This window comes from Neovison vison, chromosome 8, assembly GCF_020171115.1.
Source record: "Neovison vison isolate M4711 chromosome 8, ASM_NN_V1, whole genome shotgun sequence".
Classification (NCBI taxonomy): Eukaryota; Metazoa; Chordata; class Mammalia; order Carnivora; family Mustelidae; genus Neogale; species Neogale vison.
The window spans coordinates 118,067,310-118,091,758 of NC_058098.1; the positions used below are offsets into that span (position 1 = coordinate 118,067,310).

General features: G+C 36.1%; 1 protein-coding gene across 3 annotated transcripts in view; it reads right to left on the bottom strand.

Annotated features, from left to right (window-relative positions):
* STRN (striatin) overlaps positions 1-24,449 on the bottom strand; it is a 101,055-nt gene that overhangs the window by 55,534 nt on the left and 21,072 nt on the right. For all 3 annotated transcript variants that reach the window (XM_044261778.1, XM_044261779.1, XM_044261777.1), the window contains exon 2: positions 7,189-7,292. In XM_044261778.1, the coding sequence (XP_044117713.1) occupies positions 7,189-7,292 (104 nt within the window). The remainder of the gene's footprint in view (positions 1-7,188; positions 7,293-24,449) is intronic.

Below are 24,449 nucleotides of genomic sequence, written 5' to 3' on the forward strand. Positions count from 1 at the left end.
CTAGCTGAATATAATTATTTCTGGCTAACCTGATTTCACCATTTCAGATTTAACCATCTGAGACCAGAAAAGTAATCCAGATAAAGTAAAAATTTTAAAGGTCAACCCAAAATGGTCATACTTACATAATGCATTTATGTATTTTGACTGATTTGCTTCCCTAAAATATTGAGGCCTTTTATAATAAATATTAAATGTAATAAGGTTAGGATAACAACAACAAAAATAATAATTTGAAAAACCAAAGTAATAAAGTGATAAAGAAGGAATGAGGGGATAATATACCCAAATTTCAAGTTAGTTTTTTTTTAAAAAAATAATTGAGCATGTAACATAAGTTAGTTTTTGTATTTCAAAAAAGGGATAGAGGAAATGGAAATTCTTTGGTCAAATGGGCAAAGTACTGGGATTCATATTATTTTGCAGCTATAACAGGAAAATCAAGTTGTTGTTTTTTTTTTAAGATTTTATTTATTTGTCAGAGAGAGAGGGAGAGCGAGCGAGCACAGGCAGACAGAGAGGCAGGCAGAGGCAGAGGGAGAAGCAGGCTCCCTGCCGAGCAAGGAGCCCGATGTGGGACTCGATCCCAAGATGCTGAGACCATGACCTGAGCCGAAGGCAGCTGCTTAACCAACTGAGCCACCCAGGCGTCCCGAAAATCAAGTTTATATAGAGGAGGATCTTAAGAAAACCTATGAAAATTAAAGACAGCTGTGTTCTATTTAAGGTAGGTAGCAAGTATATGAGCATATTATATATTAGTCTTTTTACATTTTGCATATGTACGAAATGTTTTGTAATAATATGCACCTATTAAAAATAAAAAAGAATTTAAAAAAATTTTTATTAACATATAATGTATTACTTGCCCCAGGGACACAGGTCTGTAAACCATCAGGCTTACACATTTCACAGCACTCACTATAGCACATACTCTCCCCAATGTCCATAACCCAGCCACCCTATCCCTCTCCCCCAACCCCCAGCAACCCTGTTTGTTTTGTGAGATTAAGAGTCTCTTATAGTTCAAAGTAAAAAAGATTATTTATTTTATATACATGTTTTTATATATACACATATATATATATGTATACACTTCATATGCATAGAAGATTTCTGGAAAAATACATGATGCATAAGATATTAGCAAGATTTCCTTTGGTAAGGGAATGCAATGCATAAGGGAGACCATACCATGTTATTTGGCTAATTAACAACATGCATATATTTCTTCTTTTTAAAAAAATTTTAATAAATACTTTTGTTCCAAATTAACTAGAATATCTTTTTCTCTATTCCCAATGTTTCCATTAATCACAAAGATTTCATAACCAGATCAAACATTTCCTAGCCTATTTCAACGTATTTGTAATAATGCTGATTATTAGAGAATATAGCCACTTAATTTTACTTAGTTACCAGAAAGTAAACAAGGTTTTTAATGTAATTGTCAATCTTCAGATTTTTCATCTACCAACACAAAGTTATAATACCTCTTAAAAAGTCAAATAGCAATTGAAAGGAACTGGTCTGAGGATGGAATTAAAGTAGCAATAAAATATTATGGAGTTTATTTATATATATATATGTACATATATATATATATATACACACACACACACACACATATGAATGTGTGTGCGTGTGTTTGTGTGTATAGGAAAAAAAAAATCTTTCTACACATGAAACACTGCACTACAGCGCATTCTAGTGGTCTTGGGAAAAACTGCAACAGAGTTTATATAAAAGGGGAATAGAAAATACTCTTTACAATGTATGTAATAAAAATAACATACTATGAACTAACAGTTCATTAAAAAGATAGACACAGACAAAGTAAGTAAAGAACTATTGTGTTTACCATTGGATGCTCCCTTAAAGCAGGGTCTCCCTACTAAACTGTTAAATTCACTGAAAAATAATTTACTCACAGAAACTTTCTCAACTTAGTAACATTCCTTTTGAAGCCAACATGCCAAATACTTTTCTCACTCATATTGTTTCCCATGGTTTTATTTTTTTTTAAGATTTTATTTATTTGACAGAGAGAGACACGGTGAGAGAGGGAACACAAGCAGGGTGAGTAAGAGAGAGAGAAGTAGGCTTCCCACAAAGCAGGGAGCCCAATATGGGACTCAATCCCAGGATCCTGGGATCATGACCTGAGCCAAAGGCAGATGCTTAATGACTGAGCCACCCAAGTGCCCCGTTTCCCATGGTTTTAATACTTCATCTCACAATGTTACCTACCACAATCTTACTCCCTTATCTTTTTGTCTAAATGTGACTGTAAAATCAATAGCAGAGCTCATGCCTATGAACTCTATGTCTAATACATAGCTTGGCCTCCCGACTGGCCTTTATTGGATAAAAGAGCATAAAAGTTGTGTAATAATAAAGAAGTTCCACTATAGTTTTGTTTCCAAGTCTCTTATTATAAATAATGTGGTAGGAATATAACATAGCATCCCAATCACATTTTAAATATTGATGCTAAAAATAATTTTATTAAATCAAGGAACTGTTTCTGAATTCTTTTGACATCTCAGGCACAGTACTGGCTTCTGGGAATAACCTGCAATTTATATTGATTAAAGGTGGAGGCAAGGAGATGCCTAAGAGATAGAAATTGAGTAACAACAACACACTGTGATAAGCGTTATGAGTTTTATCATATGTTATAGGAATTCAGATAACAGGTTATCTAATTCTGTCAAAGGTGGTGTCAAGGAGAACTACCAAAAAAAGATAACATATGAGGTTTTACCTAAACCTCAAAAAACCATTTCCAATCAAACAAATGGACTGATGAAGAGTATTTCTGTCAAAAGAGAAAGTGGGGGAAAAAATACACCATGGGTCCAAAAAAAAAAAAAAAGTGTGTGTGTGTGCATGTGTGTGCGCGTACACGCGTGGTGTGTGTGCGTGCACACGCATGCACGTGTGTATACAGAACTAGGAAGGGCCCTGGCTGTAAGAGGTTTTATTAAGATCTTTGAAATTAGCTAGGTATTTTTAAGCAGGGAGGCTTATTTTATATACATGTTTTTATATATACACATATATATATATGTATACACTTCATGTGTATACATGTGTTTCAAAAAAATGAATCCTATAAATGTGGAAGATCAATTAGAATATGGAAACATCAGAGGCAAGGGGGACATTTTTTAGTTTTTACAGTAGTGCAGATTAAAGAGAGAAATGGGAAAAAAATGGAATGTTTCAGAATTGTATCTTATATAGTATTTAAGATTCTTCAGTATAGAAGTTCCTAAGTAAATCTTAAACACTATGTATTTTTGAAAAATAAATATAAATTTGCTCATTTTGCATATTCCATCACACTTTAAGGAATGCCTTGAAAAATTCCTGACTAGGTGAGTAATCTTTCTGTAATGTTAAAGATTCAGTTTCACTTAATTTTGGATCTTTTTAAGTGGGACTACTTAGAAAATCTGTAACACAGCAATTCTAAATCATGATCCTTATACTTAGCTGTGTCAGGGTAAATGACAAGATGTCTAGAATTCGCTGTTCTAAAATAGATAAAGATGAAGCAAGACTGACAGGAACATTAACTGTTGAGGCTTGGAGGTGTATATAAAAGATATCAGTCTCTCTACATTTATGTTTCAAATTATGCTCAATAAAAGAAACCTTAAAAATTCTTGTCTTAAAGTATTAGAAAAAAATAATTTCAGAATCAAAAGAATGGAAATGTTCTCGAACTCCAAAATTTTTAAAAATTCCTGGCATTAAAGCATTAGAAAAATAACTTCAGAGTTAAAGAACTGAAATGTTTAAGAGCTCTAATCCACAAAGAAATGCTTTTTTATTCCTTATTATACATTAGTGCCATAACATCAGGAATAATCTCAAATCATTCAGTAAATTTCAAAAGATACAAAATCAGTGACTATTCTCAAGAATTCCATTGGTTAAAAAAAAAAAAAAATTCCCTAGACCCAGCCAGTTATCTCTTCTGCTCTTCAAAGTCAAACTACTTGAAAAAAATAAGTGACTGTATCTGTCTCTACTTTATCTGTCCTTCTCAGCCCTCAATCCCCTGTGATCTGGTTTATGTTCCTGCTACCTCACTGAAACTATTCTGGCAAGACCAGCAAGCTCCTGCCTCGCAAATATAGATGACTACTTTCAGTTTTTCAGTTTACTTACTTTGAGTCTGTTTGGCATCTGCAATGGTCAAACTCCCACCTTCTTCAGCTTGCTTCCACTATACTGCTCTCTCTTCCTTCTCCAACCATTCCTTTGCTGGCTCTTCCTCCCTCTGCCTCAAACATTTCCATCTCCTGTGGCACCGGATGATTCTCTCTTCTCCCATAATACTTCTTCTGCTTGCTTCAACTACTCCTATAACTTTATCCACGATATTTATGGTTCCCAAGTATATACCTCCAGTCCTCAGTCCCACTCCCATATCTGTTTTTCAACACTTACTTCTTAATCTTTAATTCATATAACTTATAAAACTTTCACTCAAGCCAGAAACCTCTATACCTCTAATTTTTATGAATTCTATTTAAAATGTTTCATAGCGGGACGCCTGGGTGGCTCAGTTGGTTAAGTGGCTGCCTTTGGCTTAGGTCATGATCCTGGATCAGCGTCCTAGGATCGAGTCCCACATTGTGCTCCTTGCTTGGCAGGGAGCCTGCTTCTCCCTCTGCCTCTGTGGGCTACTCTGTCTGCCTGTGCTCGCGCACTCTCTCTGACAAATAAAATCTTTAAAAATAAATAAATAAAATTAAAATTAAAAAAATAAAAAATGTTTCATAGCCTCCTCTATTCCAGCAGCTACCATATTATAATTTCTCATCCTGCTTCTATTAACAGATTTTGCCATTCCATCCCCCATAATGAGTGGTGATCTTTCCAAAATCTATTTTATACTATTTCATGCTCCTTTCAACTGCATGACAACTAAATACAATATGTATCCCTAGACTGGATCCTGCACCAGGAAAAAAGTACTATAAAATATAGTACTATAAAAGTACTATAAAAATCATTACTGGGACATTTCATGGGAAAAAATTCTATTAAGATCATAACTGGAACATATGAATATGGGCTGTATGAGATAATAGTGCTATATCAACATTAAATTTCCTTAATTTGATAAAGATTTGTAATTGTATAAGGGAATCTCCTTGCTCTTAGAAGAAATATACTGAGGTAAACAGGGGCAAAGAGGTATAATGTCTGTATCTAAGTAGCAAAGGATTCAGGAAAAAAGCAATGTGCCTACAGAGTGAACATACCAGTTAATACAGCAAAATGTTGTCAACTGGGTGAATCCGGGTAAAAGGCATGTAGCTCCTGCAACTACTGTTAGCTTGAGAAATTTTAGATTAAAATGTTTTGAAAAACTTTCAATGTTCCTATTATATGGAAGAGAAAAGTCTGAACTCCTTAGTTAAGTTCTCCATGATCTGGCTCTTGCCCACGTCTACCATTATCACTTATCAAATCACAACTACATCCTACCCTCCACACAGTGACTGCAAATTTCTGTAACACACCAAACTGCTCTGTTCCCTGTCAAATATATCCTCTCTACCTCCTGAACTTTGCCTATCTGGCAAATGTCTTATTTTTGTGATGCTGTTGAAGTCTCAGCTCCTCTCCAATTATATCCCTCCTTCTACTTCCACCTTCCAGAACCAAATAACCACTCCCTTGTGACCCCACTGTACTCTGTACAGATATCTCCCATAACACCTATCATAGTGAACTGCACTTTTGTGGTTTACAAGTGTGTTTCTTGCTACTCTGAGCCCTTAAGGATAAGGACAGTGGCCTATGTTTACACTCAACTCTAGCCAGCACTTAAGTTGGATGGATACATTAATGAAATGTTTAATGATAAGGGACACACTCATACATACACACACACACACACACACACACATCCCTAGTTACTTTAGTATAGGTATATTTTAATTCTTCTGTATTACAAAGATAGAATAATGTACCGGTAAAGAGTATAGATTTCAGAATCAGACAGACCTGAGGATCTGAATCACAGCTCTCCTACAACTTCGCAATTCTATTCAAGTTACTTCGTTTTTAAAACTCAGGGCCTGGTACACAGTAGTTAATAAATAGTTGCCATTATTAATGTTATTACTTTCTTTTTGATAATGTCTATAATTAGATTGCTTAAAACCTAAAATATTCCCAAACTGCATACTTTTAAAAAAGTAGTTTCCCTCCCTCCACCATCTCTCCAATACAGCTTTCAATCAACCTCTCAAGGAATAAAAAGAATCATCTATTTTTTCCAAGAGGTCAGCCTATTTTCAATTTCCTGTGCCATTCAAAGATCCCAAGTAAAGGTGAAAACAAGTTCCATAAAGTTTAATCTGCTTCTTAGTGTTCACAGATATTTTCTGTTAAATGCTATTTTATGGCAGTTTTGCCAACAGCCCATCCATTAACTTCAAAGAAAGGAGAAAAGCATGTGATCAAAACAAGTAAAATAGAGAATTTCAATATTGCCTATCAAGTACTCAATTATCAGAAATGAAGTTATTTAAAAACAAAAATTCCAAAGACCACTGTAATTCATATAAAAATTTCCAAAATTCTCATCTATGACCTGCTGTCCTTTACTTGTGATCCAAGCTTTGTTATTAGAGTATCTTAGACACTAGCAATACAGAAAGATAAGGTTCACTTCGGAGAGATAGGAATAGCTGATAGCAAAGGAACAAAATGCCAGAAAAGTCTAGAAAAAGATAAAAAGGTTCTCCAGACAGTCTACAGTTTTTCCCAAAGAAAACATATCAAATTAAATAATATTAGTTGATGAGGGAGTATGCATCACAGAAATTTCCTTTACAGCTCAAAAACAATTTCAATTCCATAAAGAAATGGATAATGACAGCTCAGAAAGCATATAAGTTTCTCTAAAAAGAACAGGACAGAGGGAAAATGTGAAATTTTTAAAATAAATCATATAAATCAGTTTATTGGTCGTGATTACTAAACAATCACAAGAACATTAAATTAACATATTATAACCATTTTAAAATGTGTAATACAGATACTATTTCCTGAATTCAAAAGTATTAAGTATGAGAATTTGGATTTGTTTTAGGAATGACAGAAAAATTACTCCAATCTTTACACAGAACATCATCTTCCATTTCACTGAATTACCTTTCCTGTTTAAGAGCGTACTCCAGCATTTTGATCCTCCTCACAAGATCTTTCTTCAAAATTTCTTGACCCTTTCTTTCCCCCTGAAGGAAAGCAATCTGGGCCTAAGTAGGGAAAAGAAAGACAAAGCTAAGATTAGACCAAATTAAAACACTGTTTAACCCAGTTGAAGACAGAAACTTTGGGAGACTGGACACTTAGATACAAATACACTTCCTTTTACAGATGTGTCACAAGGTATTTAAGTATATAGAATGGCACTGATTGCAAGGAGGGAAAAAAGTTTTTTTAAAAAAATATGCATTTTACTTCAGATCAGGGATATTACAACAGATAGACTGTATCCTCTAAGATTCTATAATCTAAAACAACCAATATAAATGCAGACATTATGCAAAGGGTACAGTACAGTTTGCTCAAGTGTTTGTAGCATTGAGGGGGCTTCTCTTTTATAAAAGTGAGGATGGGGACAGGGGATGGTAAAATCCCGAGTTCTTGTAATACCACTGCAAAGGAACAGTTCTCAGAACTTCACCACATATGTAAATCTTATGATGGATTTAAGATTGTTTTGAAAGATTTATTCTGGACCTCCCCCACAAACAATCAACAGCTGCCTTTTCTCAATCCACACCTTTCACTCCACCCCCTTTTAGGAGATTTTTAATGTGCAGTAAAAAAGTAAAAGTTCAAAAAAGAAAAATCAGAAACCACAGCCCTCTATAGGTTCCTGGCCCCTTCAAGGAATAATTAAAGAAAAAACCCTACATTTTAACATGTAAATAAACCATAAAATTTTCATCTTCAGTAAAACAGCTAGCAAGAATGGCTTTCTTGAATATCTAAAAGGACATTTAGAATTGAAATAGTATCTTCCACTTAAGGAACTGAAACTATGTTACAAACACTCACTTGTTAAAGTAACTCCTTTAGAGTTACACCACTAGAATACCACTAAGAATAGGGCAGAAAGGACTGAAGGGCCCTCAAGGATAGCCATCAATTTCACTATTCTCATAGGCTTTCCCCCTCCATTTCTATTACATTAATGCAGATAACAATTATTTATATTTCCACAGTGCTTTCTATTTAATTGAGCAAGAACTTATATTTAATGATGACCTTAACACATCCTTAAGAAACTGGATTGTCTTATCACCAAAAAAAAAAAAAAAAAAAAACTGGATTGTCCAACAAAAGTTTAGTGAGTGAACCACTAAACTTACTTCTACTCAGTTTGAGTAACACTCCTTTCTATGTTTTTAGTACCATATTGAACACAAAATCCAATTTACCAATATACCAATTTTTTTTTAATATTTTATTTATTTATTTGACAGATGGAGATCACAGAGAAGCAGGCAGAGAGAGAGGAGGAAGAGCAGGCTTCCTGCTGAGCAGAGAGCCCGATGTGGGGCTCGAACCCAGGACCCTGGGATCATGACCCGAGCCAAAGGCAGAGGCTTTAACCCACTGAGCCACCCAGGCGCCCCAGATCTTATAATTTTCAAGATATAAATAGTGCTGGTTTTGTTTTTATTTCAATAAGCTCTTAAAATTGCAATTAAAGAAGAGTTATTTTTTCTTACAGAATTAAAAATACTCCAAAAGCAATCATAGAGGAGAAGACATCAAATATCTATACTATCCAAACTTAATGATCATAAAACCTTTGAAATTATGTATTCTGCAAGGAGATTCATTATTTTATGTAAGCATAATAATAATACATTGCATTTAAAGCTGATAAAAATGAGGGGTGGCTCAGTCAGTTAAGCTTCAACTCTTGATTTCAGCTCAGGTCATGATCTCAGGATTGTGAGATCGAGCCCCGAGTCAGGCTCAGCGCTGGGCATGAAGCCTGCTTAAGATTCTCTTTCCCTGGGGGGCCTGGGTAGCTCAGTCAGTTAAGCGTCTGCCTTTGGCTCAAGTCATGATCCCAGGGTCCTGGGACTGAGGCCCTCATCTGACTTCCTGCTCAGCAGAGAGCCTGCTTTTCCTCTCCTCTCTGCTCAGGCTCTCTCTCTCACTCTCTACCTCTCTCTCCCAAATAAATAAAATCTTTTAAAAGAGAGAGAGAGATTTTCTCTCTCTCTCTCTTCCTCTATCCCTCATCCCCATCTGCTTCACACCCACCTGCTTAAAAAAAAAAAAAAAAAAGAATAATAAAAGCTGACAAAAATGAAAGCCTTGTCAAAAGGATATGATAGCCCAACTTCTTTGACCAAACAATGCTTTGGCATAGAATTCTATATACTCTTCAATATGGCTTTAATAAAAACAATAACCTAGCCATATAATTATAAAAATAAAAGTAATGATAAAATCAATGACCAATTTCTTCCTCTCTATATCCTTTGGCTAGTTTTGTATTTTTGCCACCATCATGGTTCCTGGATGATTCTGAAACTTCAGCCCATAATACTGGAAAGTCTTTACTGTGATTAAAAACTCCTTGTTTTCCCAGTACACTTGCTTCCCCATCCTTCTACCAATTCACATATTGGATTAGCTAAATATTTAATAAAAACAAAAGACTTAGGGGCACCTGGGTGGCTCAGTGGGTTAAAGCCTCTGCCTTTGGCTTAGGTCATGATCCCAGGGTCCTGGGATCAAGCCCCGCATCCAGCTCTCTGCTCTTCAGGGAGCCTGCTTCCTCATCTCTCTCTCTGCCTGCCTCTCTGCCTACTTGTGATCTCTGTCAAATTACCAAAAAAAAAAAAAAAGGATATAGAACTGTTTTAGAGAAAGATTACAGAGAAGATGGAGTTGCCTAGAAAGATAAATAAAAAAGAATAATAATATTAGTGATTATTTTCTTGGTGATCACAGAACACCTCTGTGATACTTCTTTCTGCCAAAGATGCATAATCTGAAATCAATCATAAGGAAGTATCAGGCAAATTCAAGTTGAGGGACATTTTACATTAACTTTCTTGTAATGTACAAAAGTGTCAGGTCATAAAAGTCAAGGAAAGACTGTTTTAGATTGAAGGAGCCTAAAAAGACATGAAAACCAAATTAATACAAGATTATGAACTGAATTTGGCTATAAAAGGATATTATTAGGACAAGTGATGAAACATGAATGGAGTCTGAAGATTAGATAGTAGTAATGTATCAGTGTTAATTTCCTGATTTTGATGGTTATATATGGTTACATAAGATAGTACTTGTATAGAGGAAATAAACACTAAAGTATTGGGTGGGAGGCAACAGCCTATCAGGCTGGCTGGCAACTTACCCTCAAATGGTTCAGGAAGGAAAAAATTCTGTGTATTACCCTTGCAACTGTTCTGTCAACATAAGATCTTTTTTTTTTTTTTTAATTTTGAAATAAACACTAGGCCAATTACCTTAATATGATAAGATACAAAAAATTCAATTCGAAGTCAGCATCATGTATAAGAAAAACCCAAGGGGCGCCTGGGTGGCTCAGTGGGTTAAAGCCTCTGCCTTCGGCTCGGGTCATGATCCCAGGGTCCTGGGATCGAGCCCCGCATCGGGCTCTCTGCTCAGCAGGGAGCCTGCTTCCTCCTCCCTCTCTCTCTCTGCCTGCCTCTCTGCCTACTTGTGATCTCTGTCTGTCAGATAAAATAAATGAAATCTTTAAAAAAAAAAAAAAAGAAAAAGAAAAACCCAAGAAATACAGATAATCGGGAACAAAAAAGGATTGCCATTTTTACCACAAATATTTAACCATATCCTGGAGGGAGTAGATAATGTCATCTGTCAAGAAAGAAAAAAATTTAAAAACAGAAAAAAGAAAATAAAATTATCATCATTTGCAAATGATATGAGTAGATACCAGGAAAATCCAAAGAAACTGACTATAAAGTCTTACAAAATATAGAGGAATTTGAGTAAAGGCTATATATAAAAATAATAAGTTAAAACCCAGGAGCTATAAATAACAGATATAATGATAGAAAACAATCTCATTTATAATAACAAAAATAAGATGATTAGAATAAAACTTCCAAGAAAAAATAAAATCTAAGCAAAGAATACAGCACATAATTCTAAAGTACACATGGAAAAAATAAGCAAAATAAATAAATTATTCAAAATCCCTGAATCCTAATATGGAAGGATACTATTGTTTGAATTGGCTTATTTAATTGAAAAGGCAGAAAGGGGAGGAGAGACATAAGGGGAAAAAAGACTGAAAGAAAGACAGGAAGGGGAATGGATGTGGAAGAAGGAAAGAAAGGAAAAATCAAAAGATAGTGGGCTGTATCTACACAAAGGAATGTTACGTTTTGTTACAAAGGAGACAGTTCTAGGTATATTGATATAGAATGATTCCCAAGATAGATTAAATGGAAAAAAAAAAAAGGCAAGACAGAGAACAAAGTATATAGTTTGCAACCATTTGGTTTAAAACAAAAAGGTAAATATACTATTATGCTTCTATGTATAAGTAATAACTCTGGAATGATTCACAAACATGCGGTCGTTCTGAACATCTCCAAAGAAAGTAACTAGGTGGATGGGAGAAAGAGGAACAGGAGTTAAAACTACCTTCAAATATCCATGTCCGTCCTTACACCTTCTGAATGCTGTACCACAGGCATGTTGCTATGCATAGAAGTCTCTTCATTGAGAAATGTAAAGCCAATTACAGCCAAACAAATTCATTCACCAGATCTGGCTCCACAAGTCACCAGTTTGTAGACTTTGTCTTGGATGTTTTTTTTATTTTTTTAAAGATTTTATTTATTTATTTATTTGATAGAGATCACAAGTAGACAGGCAGGCAGGCAGGCAGAGAGCAGGGGCAGCGTCAGGGCTCCATCCCAGGACCCTGAGACCATGACCTGAGCCGAAGGCAGAGGTCATGAGCCACCCAGGCGCCCCTATCTTGGATGTTTTAATCCAATTACATTATTTTTACAAAGGAGAAAAAACAATCACCAAGAGATTGAGTAGTTTATATCCCTAAAGAGCACAGCATTCTCACAAATGAACTAAGATGACAGTGCAAAACCATGAATGAATCACCACTTGGAAAACTCAAGACACAAACGTAATGTGGTGGCAGTATTCAGCAACAAGGACAGGACGGAAAAATGCATGGTCCGAAGGGCCCCTTCAAGTTCTCCCTGCACATCACTACAACAGAATTCCTTCTGAAATAAGAGAGTTCTCTAGTTAGGGAACAAATCTATGCCTAGCCTCCAATACTGTTAAGTAATATGGAATAGTGATGAACTCAGGTACCTATTTATTTTCTAGCTACACTTCTCTATGAACTATTAAGCTACAATTTGCCTACTTTTTAAAACTCTTGCTTCTGCCTGCACTACTGTCACCTCAACATTCTCAGAGTGAATTCTTCTGAACTTTCCAGAGTTCCAAGAACAAAAGATTAAGACATGCAATTGAAATCTTGAGAAAAAAATTAGAAAAAGAAATAAACTCAATTTGATCAAGTATATAAGGTATGAAAATAGTTTTCAAGTGTTACAAATAAAATAATTTATCTTTCAAAATTTTAAGTCATCATGCATCCATTTATCTGTACAAGGAAACCTAACAGTAATGGCTCATATATCCGAACAGAAAACTTTGGAATTATCTTCAAGGAAAATGAATGCTAGAACTTTCATGATGCCTTCTAAGATTTTTACATTATATACCTAGAATTAGGCCCTCATTTCCTAACCATTAGAAATAAAAAAGATTAGGGACACCTGGGTGGCTTAGTTGATTAAGCCGCTGCCTTTGACTCAGGTCATGATCCCAGAGTCCTGGGATCGAGTCCTGCACCGGGCTCCTTGCTCGGCAGGGAGCCTGCTTCTGTCACTGCCTCTGCCTGTCTCTGCCTCTCTGCCTGCTTGTGTGTACTCTCTCTCTCTCTCTGGCAAATAAATAAAATCTTTAAAAAAGAAACAAAAGAAATTAAAAAAACTGGGGGGCCTGGGAGGCTCAGTTGTTAAGCATCTGGCTCAGGTCATGATCCCAGTGGCCTAGGATCTAGCCCCACATTGGGCTCCCTGCTCAACAGGAAGCCTGCTTTCCCTCTTCCACTCCCCTGTTTGTGTTGTGTTCCTGCTTTCGCTGTCTCTCAGTCAAATAAATAAATAAAATCATAAAATGAAAAAAGACAAAAACAACAACTGGAGATATTACGATTTGAGTCTACATAGTAAACAAAAATTAATTTTTGTATTATTTTTCAATTCCAATTTGTCAAAAGAATATAGATAAGGAATATAATTCTGTTTTATCTAAGCAGGTTTATGTGCATATGCAGGAATATCTAAAAAACAAATTATTTTAACTGTACCTTAATTTTGAAACCTTGTACTCTAAAATTTAAAATGGGCTCAAATTTGAAACTGATAAAAAAGAAATTTTGAAACTGAAATCACCAAAAATACATTCAAAAAGAAAAATACACAAAAAAATAATTTGGGTTGGACACTTTTCAGTTGTTTCTTGGTCATCTCCTATGGGAGGGAAAGAGCACTCACTTCTACAAAAATGTAAAGTACAAGAAAACTTGACCAATTCAAGCTTCTCACTTTGAATCTGAGCACAAACTCACAAACAGAGAAATACTTGAAAAGTAAAAGTGAATAATACAGTTTACTTAGGCTAATAAATAGCATACAATGAAGTTTCAATAATTTGCTTTATATCTTAACATCTTCAAAAACCATACGTATCTATTCCTTCTGAAAAACCCTTGGATTACATTATTCTCTTAAATTCAGCCTGCCAGTTGGCTTTCTCTGGCATGCAACTGCTGCCTCTAGATAGTCCTCTCTCCTAAAGACGGTGTGACATTAAACTTTACCAGGGGAATTACCAAGAGGACCCACTAAAACACAGACTTCCTGAGCCAGGCTCCACCCTCAGTCTGAAGTGGGGCCTAAGAATTTGCATTTCCAGCAAGCACCCAGGTGATGTTAATACTGCTATTCTAGGACAACACTTGGAGAACCACTGACCTACACCATCTGTGACATAGTTAGAAGGCCAAAAATAAAGCAAATAGGCCGTTAAAGAACAAGGAACTGAGCTGTCCCAGAACCCTAGCTCTCTACTCCACAGAAGTGGTCTTATATAGGCCCTCAAGCTGACAAACAAGGACACATTAGCTTTTTTGATTCTCTTCCAAATTTCTTGTTTATGACTATATTTTTAGCAGTCTCGTGATTAAAAAAAAACAAAACTGACCATTTTTCATTTAGTTTAATCACATTGTTAGGGAATACCTACTACCCACCACAGTCCAAATTACTATAAAGAATATAGGAAAGACAAAACTAAGTTCCTAGTCACAATGCACCTCCAATATAAGGAGAGTACAAGACCAGAACATGTAGGTATAGAAAAAAAGCTAAGACCAGACAATGCAGTCTCCAAAAAATGAGGATTTGAATCATAAATTTATTGAATATTCACATTTATTCATTTAACTGACCACGGCTTTGCACCAGCGAGTTAACACTGGGGCTATGATAGCAACAAAATAAAACAGAGCTCACCATCCAGTGAATGAAACCTGTACGCTGAACAAAATATACGTAGATCAGTAGTGTATGTTGTATGCAACTAGAACCAGAAACACAGTTATAGACAAAAACACTAAATATAAAAATAAACACAAAATAGGGGCATCTGGGTGTCTCAGTCAGTAAGTGTCCAACTCTTGATTCTGGCTCAGGACATGATCTCAGGGTGGTGAGATTGAGAGCTCAGTGGGGAGTCTAAGATTCTCTCTCTCTCTCTTCCTCCCCTTCTCTTTCTCTAAAAATTTTTTTAAAAAATCTTTAAAAATAAGGAACGCCTGGGTTGCTCAGTTGGTTGGACAACTGCTTTTGGCTTAGGTCATGACCCCGGAGTCCCGGGATCGAGTCCCGCACTGGGCTCCCAGCTCCACGGGGAGTCTGCTTCTCCCTCTGACCTTCTCCTCACTCATGCTCTCTCTCTCAAATAAATAAAAATAAATAAATAAAATCTTTAAAAATAAGTAAACACAAAATACAGTGAGAGATACCTATTCAACTCTGGGGTCAAGTACAAAACTGTTGTTCATCTCAGTCTGTATTTTAATCTAGTATTAACTTTACAGCTTGCTTTATCTTTCAACAAATGAGTTTCCTGAAATTGTCCTCATAAATTCTGTACCATTATTTTTATTTATTCATCTAGCATTACTTTCCAAAAAAGATGAGTAATTCTTTTTTAGATGACACATTATGTCTGAAATGCTATAGGAGATAGTGGTATATTCTATCATCTCAATCCCTCCATCCCTAAATGTATGATTAAAAATATAGACTGTCCTACACAAGAAACTCTCCATTGCCCAAATTCACACTTAAAACACTAAAATAATTATATGCATATTATCAACTGATGGCAGGATATAAATAACCGTACATCAGGTTTCTTGAATCCTCACAAAGCTTCCCTCTTGCCCCCAACCAATCAATTCCCAGAGCATGCCCTCCTATCTCTCAAATATTTACAAATTTTCTAATGTTTGCAAAAAGAAAAATTAATTTCAGTTACAAAAAAAAATACATATACACATATACAAATGTATTAGATCAATATTGTACACTATAAACTTGCACAATGTTATGTCACACATATCTCAATAAAGCTGGAAAAAAGAAATATATATATATATATATTCATACACATACATAGATTGGAATGTGAGAGTAAGATACCAATCAAGGGGAGAAGCTGTGGATGTGCAGTATAATAAACTTGACATTCACTGATTCAATATTCACAGTTATCACTGTTTGAGAGACACTCAGAAGAAATTCCATTAAGACAATAAGAAGCCAGAGGCCAGATCCAGAGTAAATGAGTGAGCCGAACCTAAATAAGCATTCACATCTCAAAGTTCAAAAGCAATAACTATTTTTTTTTAACTGAGTTTCTTCATCAAAAATGTCTCCCCACCCCCAACCCCAAAGAAAGCCTAACAGCTAGCACAAGTGAAGAAAAATATAAGGACTAAGAAAGTAACAGTTCTTTTTTTAAAATTTTTTTTTTTTTTTTAAAGATTTTATTTATTTATTTGACAGAGAGAAATCACAAGTAGATGGAGAGGCAGGCAGAGAGAGAGAGGGAAGCAGGCTCCCTGCTGAGCAGAGAGCCCGATGCGGGACTCGATCCCAGGACCCTGAGATCATGACCTGAGCCGAAGGCAGCGGCTTAACCACTGAGCCACCCAGGCGCCCCGAAAGTAACAGTTCTTAATCAGGAAAGAAGGAAATGTCAAATTTGGTAACAGCTTGTAACAATGAATGTGAACAAGACCACCAAATGTTCTATATTAAAAAAAAAAAAAAGGAAGAAAAGAAACATTACTGACTCAGCAAGTGCTCAACCTAAGCAAAATCTATTCATCAAAAGAAATAAAACTTTCATTAATACCAAGAATAATATTAACTTCATAGGAATATTATATATAAGAAACATGAATCTCAAAGAAATATAATTCAGAGGAAGCAAGGATCCCACACAAAGCCCTCTTAATTTTAAAATTTGAGGATGCACAAAGGTCTCAAAGTATCCCTTGCAAATGACAAGTTTTCTATAGTGTATCATTTTCTTAATGGTTAAGAAAACTGCAAAGGAGTTCTAAACATGTTTTAAACCAAATTACCTTTCGATAGGTATACAATCTCTAAAGAAGCAGTCTTCAAGGGGCAACACTTTTCATATTTAAAACATTCATTCAATATGTTGAATTAGAACCTATAAATTTAAGGTGTTATGAAACTAAAGCCCAAATTCTTCCCAATGGAATTTAATGGAATTTATCTACAATCTGTTCCCAACTCACCTGTCTAGCTATGTCTCCCACATTCCCTTCTCACATATCTCATGCTCCAATCAAAGCAGACAATCTTTTAGTTTTCAGATACGGCCTGAACTCTCCCAGACCCATGCCTTGGCTTATGCTCTTCTCTTCATCCCCACTACCTTCCCCAAACGCCCTTCTGAAATTTCAAATTCTACCAATGCCAACTCTTAGCCTATTTAGCTTAAAGTAATCCCTCCCTTCTATGAGGTACTCTGAAGAGTACTTATTATTTTCTATTAAAGAAAAATACCTCTATGTGTAAATACTGTTTTATTACTTTACGGCACTTAAACTAATGTTCAGTCAGGAGGCAAGAAAATAAGCACTTTGGAATACCAGGCATTCTGCTAAACACAGTTTAAGTATTTAACTAATCTAATTTTCTGTGTTATTACTGTTTTTATACCATCATTTTCATTGAGTTTATTACAGAAGAAACAACAATAATAATAATTGAGTAAAAAATCAATTCAAGCAAATTTGCTGTAACTTACTTAACCATTGTAACAGATCTTGTGGACTGGCTACTCAAAACACAAATTCCCAACCTCTTTCTACTCTGCAATGCCCCACAATAGAATCTGGAAAGTAAAATTCACACTTTCTTAGTTTCTGTTGTGGCCACACATGGCTATGGAACCAATGAAATACATATGGGCATCAGCTGGGGATGCAGAGAAGGTACTTATGGGAAAGTTTATCATTCACGGATAAGAGACACACCCCAAAAAACATTCAAACAAACCTATTTGCTGCTTTCCACTCTGGTCCTGATATCTGTAATTATAGCAGTCCTGTAACCATAACGTAACAGGAAGACAATAAGCCAACAGACTCGGGGATGAAGAATGGCAGAGGAGAATAATAGAAAAGGCCTAGTTACTTTATGTTATCACTGAATAACTATACCAGCTTATGTCAGAGAAAAGGACTACCCACCACCAGACTTATGGAAAAAATATGACCTTTGTTATGTCCGTGTTAACAGGGTTTACTTGCTGCCAAAAGCATTCCTGATACTCATTTCACTAAGGCTGGGCATTCAGACCGTAACTTTTCATTATTACATAATAAATTGCTAATGATGTTCTTCATGCATATAGACTTTTTAAGCTTTTCATTTTAATTCCAGCATAGTTAACATACAGCGCTATATTAGTTTCAGGTGTACAATATAGTGATTCAACAGTTCTACACATTATTCGATGCTTCTCATGATAAGTGTACTCTTTAATCCCCATCACCTATTTCACCCACCTTCACACACCTCCCTTCTGGTAACCATCAGTCTGTTCTCTATAATTAAGAGCTGGTTTCTTGGTTTGTCTTTTTTTTTTCCTTTGCTCATTTTGTTTTGTTTCTTAAATTCCACAAATGAGTGAAATCATATGGTATTTGTCTTTCTCTGACTGACTGCACTTAGCACTGTACTCTAGACCCATCTACGTTGTTGCAGATTTCATTTTTTATGGCTGAATAATAGTCCACTGTATGTATATATGTATGTTTATGTGTCATATGTGTCATATATATATATATATCTCACATCTTCTTTATCCATTCATCTATTGATGCACACTTAGGTTGCTTCTGTAATTTGACTATAGTAAATAATGTGGCAATAAACATAAGTGTCCATGTATCACTCTGAATTACTGTTTTTGTATTTTGGGGGGTAAATACCTAATAGTGTGATTACTGGATCATAGGGTAGTTCTATCTTTAACTTTCTGAGACCTCCACACTCTTTCCCACAGTGGCTGCACCCATTTGCATTTCCACTAGCCAAGGCATGAGGGTTCCTTTTTCTCCGCATCCTTGCCAACATTGGTTGTTTCTTGTGTTTTTTATTTTAGCCATTCTGACAGGTGTGAGGTGATATCTCATTGTAGTTTTCATTTACATTTCCCTGACAATGAGTGATGTTGAGCACCCTTTCATGTGTCTGTTGGCAACCTGTACATCTTCTTTGGAGAAATGTCAATTCAAGTCTTCTGCCCATTTTTTAAATTGGATTATTTGTGGGGCACCTGGGTAGCTCAGTAGTTATAGGCCTGCCTTCAGCTCAGGTCATGATGCCAGGGTCCTGAGATCAAGCCACATGTCAGGGATCCCTGTTTGGTGGAAGGCCTGCTTGTCCCTCTCCCACTCCCCTGCTTGTGTTCCCTCTCTCGCTGTGTCTCTCTGTCAAAATAACAATCAAAATCTTTAAAAAATAATAATAAATTGGATTTTTTTTTGAGTGTTGAGTTGTATCAGTTCTTTATATATTTTGGACACTAATCTTTTATTGGATATGTCATTTGCAAATATCTTCTCCCATTCAGTAGGCTGCCCTTCATGCATACAGACTTTTAAGGGAATTATTTATTTCTCTGGGAAAGACTGCAACAAACTGAATTATTAAGTCAAAGTCTGTTTCCTGATAAATACTGATCAACTGATAATACCAACAACAATGTATGAGAGTAAAGTTTAACACAGCTCGCCTAGCATTGGGTGTTGTTGCTGATTTTTAAACACTCATAAACATTCATTGCTTTAATGAATATTTCTTTTAAGATAATAATATTGACTAGTTTTCCATATGTTGACTATTGTCCTGTAACAGAACCATCCAAATACTCATTAAGAGAGTAGTTCAATAAGCTATATTTTGATTGTTTTAAAAAAAATTCTTCTTCCTCATTAAAAAATACCATTAAATGGAAAAAATCTCAAATTTTATGTAAATATATAAAAGAAATACCAGCAGATCCATTCCTTTACCCAATTCCACTACCTAGGGTTAACCAAGGTGAACAGTTTCCTGAATTTTCTTGTGAACGTTCCTGTATGCAGAGACAGAAAGATAAGCAAAAATGACATCTGTTTTGGTTACATAATTACTGAAAGTGCAGGAAATACAACTATACATATGAAAATACACAACATTAATGAAAGCTATCGTTTACTGAGCTCTTCCTATGTTATATTTTCTAAATAAGTGGTTTCTTAACTCATTTCACTGCCACACAAAATAGTTAATTATGTACAAACCAATCATATTTAAAACACAAATGTATATACTAACAGAGATCTGAAGACAAAACACAGATGCTAGAGGGTTCAATTCAAAGAGCTTATAGTGAAGGAGGGTAAGACTGAAATGTAAGTTTAATTGTTGCTGATTTACTATTAAGGTGGGCACTCCTTGTAGGCAGTGGGCAATACAGGACTTGAGCCTCCAGACTAAAAACATATTTAGTAAACTTGATTTTCAAACACACAAACCCATAACATCCCAAATCAATTAAAGTAGCTACAAGTATGTGTGTATCTAAAGATATATATGTAGATACTTCTGTGTGTGTCTATATTATTTTTATTAATTAAGGTCCAGAAAATGCCTTTTGAACATTAAACATTTAATATTAAACATTAGCAAATAATGTCTGCTATTTTGTAAAGTAATATTCCTAATATAAATATAAATCCCAATAACTTCACCTTAACCTACTTTACAAGTATTATATTTATTTAGTTTTAACAAATAAAACTATCATTCTGTTTCCTGCTAATACTAGAACACTAACCTAAAAAACTAGCAAAAATAAATTAAAGAAAAGAAAAACTGATTCTACTTATAAGTATAGATAGAAGATGATCTTAATAAATAGATATTCCATGCTCTCATAAAGAATATGAATAAGCAGTTTAGAAAAGAGGAAACCCAAAAGGCTAGCAAGCTTAGAAAGAGATTTTTGATCTCAGTAATAAGCAGAAAAACTCAAGTTAATAAAAATAGGAGATATAATTTTATATTTAGGAGACTACCAAGAAGTAGAATTCTAGATGATACGTGAAAATGCACTGCTAGTGTAAATATAGACAAGGGCAGTCATTTTCAAAAAAAAACCTGGCAACTTAGCTAAATTAGGTTTATACATACACAACCATTACTGTGTTTAAGAAATTCTCAAACAGTTCAAAGTAATGGGGTTAATGTACACAAAGTATCACATATGAATCTTTTTTAAAAAGAGAAAAAAATGACTCAATTTGATTTTTGTAAATAAAGAACACACGTACCAAAAAATATTTTACAAAGATAAGGAAAAATGGAAGAAGATTACAAGAATGGAGATTAAAATAGATAAGTAGATTAAATGAGAGGCAATAAACAATTATTGCCATGATAAATAAAGTTCAATAAAAAACCCATGTGTATGTGTTTATGTGTGTATATACATAAAATTTTGGAGGAGTATATACTAAGTTGTTAAAATTTACCTCCAAACAGTAGGTTTGTGAGAAGGACTAGTGGGGGGAAGCGGTACTTTCTGCCCATTATCTTTCTGAATAGCTTATGTCTTATATATATACCTATTCTTTTTTTTTTTCTTTTGAAGATTTAATGTATTTGAAAGAGAGATTGGGTGCCTGCACAAGCAAGGGGGAGGGGCAGAAGAGGGAGAAGCAGACTCCCATTGAGCAGGGAGCCAGATGCCCGACTCAATCCCAGGACCCTGAGATCATGACCTAAGCCTAAGGCAGGTACTTAAACAACTGAGCCACCCAGGCACCCCCACCAATTCTTATTTTAAAGATATTATTTCTTCTGACAAAGATTCTCTACTCCACCAAACTTTAGTCAGGCTCCTCTGAGTACAGTGTTTAACTAAGCCAGATCTTCAGACTTCCATGTCTACCTTCACATCTCCCAATTTTAGCAACAATCTAACTAAAGTCAGTTTGGTAAGAATCCCTCACCTTCAGTATCTCATCACTCTGAACATCTGATCAATTTCTTACCCCTTCAATCCCCAGGTGAAATCTGGTCACCCTGGCCTGTCTTCAGCAAGAATCCTGTCCAAGTCGGTTTTGCTAGAATCCCCTTACCCATGATGTTTCCTCTTCATAATTTACATCCACTAAGCCCCTACCCCTTGGCTATAAACTCCTAATTTTTCTTGCTGTATTCAGAATTGAGCCCAGTTCTATAACGAGGTGTCTTTCCCCCTACTGCAACAGTCCCTGATTAAAATCTGCTTATACTACCCTAACCACTGTCCAGTTCTGGTTTTCCTTAACACTGCTAAATGTAAAATTTAGACAGTTTCTAAAAATAAAGTCTAAGTTTAACTCTGAATTCTAAATAAGGATTAAAACTTTCTTTTTTGTAGAAAAACTGGTGGCTTCTAGTCAGTGATTCATGCTCTAAATCTCTTCTCTAATTCATGTTATAGCAAACTTAAAAAACATTTTAAAGATTTTTTTAAACATTTTAAAGTTTTTTTTTATTTGAAAGAGAGAGAGCAAACATGCATGCAGGGGGAAGGGGCAGAGGGAGAAGCAGACACCCCACTGAGCAAGGAGCAGGATGTGGGGCTGATACCAGGACCCTGAGATCCTGACCTGAGTCAAAGGCAGCCGCTTAACCAACTGACTAAGCCACCCAGTCACCCCTACAAAAACATTTTAAAAAAATCAATAGAGAGGAGAGGAAGCAAGATGGTGGAGGAGTAGGTGACTGAAATATCACCAGGTCCCAGGAGTTCAGCTAGATAGTTATAAAACCAGTCTGAACGGGACGCCTGGGTGGCGCAGTTGGTTGGACGACTGCCTTCGGCTCAGGGCGTGATCCTGGAGTCCCGGGATCGAGTCCCACATCAGGCTCCCAGCTCCATGGGGAGTCTGCTTCGCTCTCTGACCTTCTCCTCGCTCATTCTCTCTCACTGTCTCTCTCTCTCAAATAAATAAAATAAAATCTTTAAAAAAAAAAAAAAAAAAACCAGTCTGAACACCTACAAACTCAACAGGAGATAGAAGAGAAGAGCAGCAATTCTAGGAACAGAAAATCAACCACTTTCTGGAAGGTAGGGCCGTGGAGAAGTGAATCCCAAAGTGGCAGGAAGATAGACGGTGTGGGGAGGGACCGGCTACCAGCAAGTGAGAGAGCAGCAGAGCACAAAATCCGAACTTTTAGAAATCTGTTCCACAGAGGGACTCTGCTCCAGAGGCAAAGTAGGGGGTGAAGCTCTCACGGGGAAAGTGTGGTCTCAGGTCCCACAGGGTCACAGAAAGCCCAGGGGTGTCTGGGTGTGGCAGAACTCCCAGGTATTGGAGCAGGAAAGCCGGCTACAGACACCAGAGCTGAGTAGTCTGCTCTCAGCTCAGGGTTACTTTAAATCATGATCTGAGGCACAGTCAGGCTACTGCTCTTGGAGCAGGGACCCCACAAGTGGCAGATCCGAGCTCCTTCCTCCTTCCTCCTTCAGGAGGAGCAGCACAGGAGCCTGCTGCAGGAATCTGCTGGGTTTGGAGACTCCAAACAGGATCATGCGCCAGAGACAAAAACCTCAGTCACAAGCCAGGTGATCACGGAGTGCAGACAGAGACAAGGAGACGGGAGGGACTGACTGCTTTTCACTGAGAGCACACTAAGGACAGGGACCCCAAGCTCTCAGATCCTAGGGGCCGGAGGCCCACCACCTTCATTCCTGTCCTCCAAAGCTGTACAGAAAGAGTTCAGGGAACAAAAGCTCCTGAGAGCACGTATTGCTTAGCTTGGACCCTGGCAAGGGCAGTGCAGTTCTGCCTTGGGCAAAGACATCTGAGAATCACTGCAACAGGCTCCAACCCCAGATCAGTAAGAACATCCAGCCAAGATCACCAACCAATGAGAACTGCAGAACTCCAGAGCTAGAGGAAAGCAACACCTAGAATTCATGGCTTTTTTCCCATGATCCTTTAGTCTTTCAAAGTTAAAATTTGTTTAATTTATTTTTTTCTTATTGTATTTTTTTAACATTTCCTCTTTCTTATTTTTTTTTTAAAAGATTTTATTTTATTTATTTGAGAGAGAGAGACAGTGAGAGAGAGAATGAGCGAGGAGAAGGTCAGAGAGCGAAGCAGACTCCCCATGGAGCTGGGAGCCTGATGTGGGACTCGATCCCGGGACTCCAGGATCACGCCCTGAGCCGGAGGCAGTCGTCCAACCAACTGCGCCACCCAAGCGTCCCTCCTCTTTCTTATTTTAACATTTTTTAACTATTCTAGCTTATCAATACCTAAAAAAACTTTTTAAATTTTCATTGTTATAGTCATATTTTATCGATTCATTATATTTAACTTTATTTTTTGTATACATATACTTTTATTCCTTTAAAATTTTCAGATACAATTTCTTCTAATAGATCAAAATATACCCTAAATCTAGCAAATGCCTTTGTTCTAGTCTCCAGCCTGATCACATTCTCTTTTTTTCTTTTTCCAACCAACTTATCTTAACAATTCCTTTTTTAGAATCTTTAATTTTCATCTTTACAGTCATATTCCACCCCTTCATTGTTTACCCTTATTTTGTATATTATATATATGCTTTTCCCTCTTTACAATTTTGGGAGGTAGTTTCTTCTAAGAGACCAGAATATGC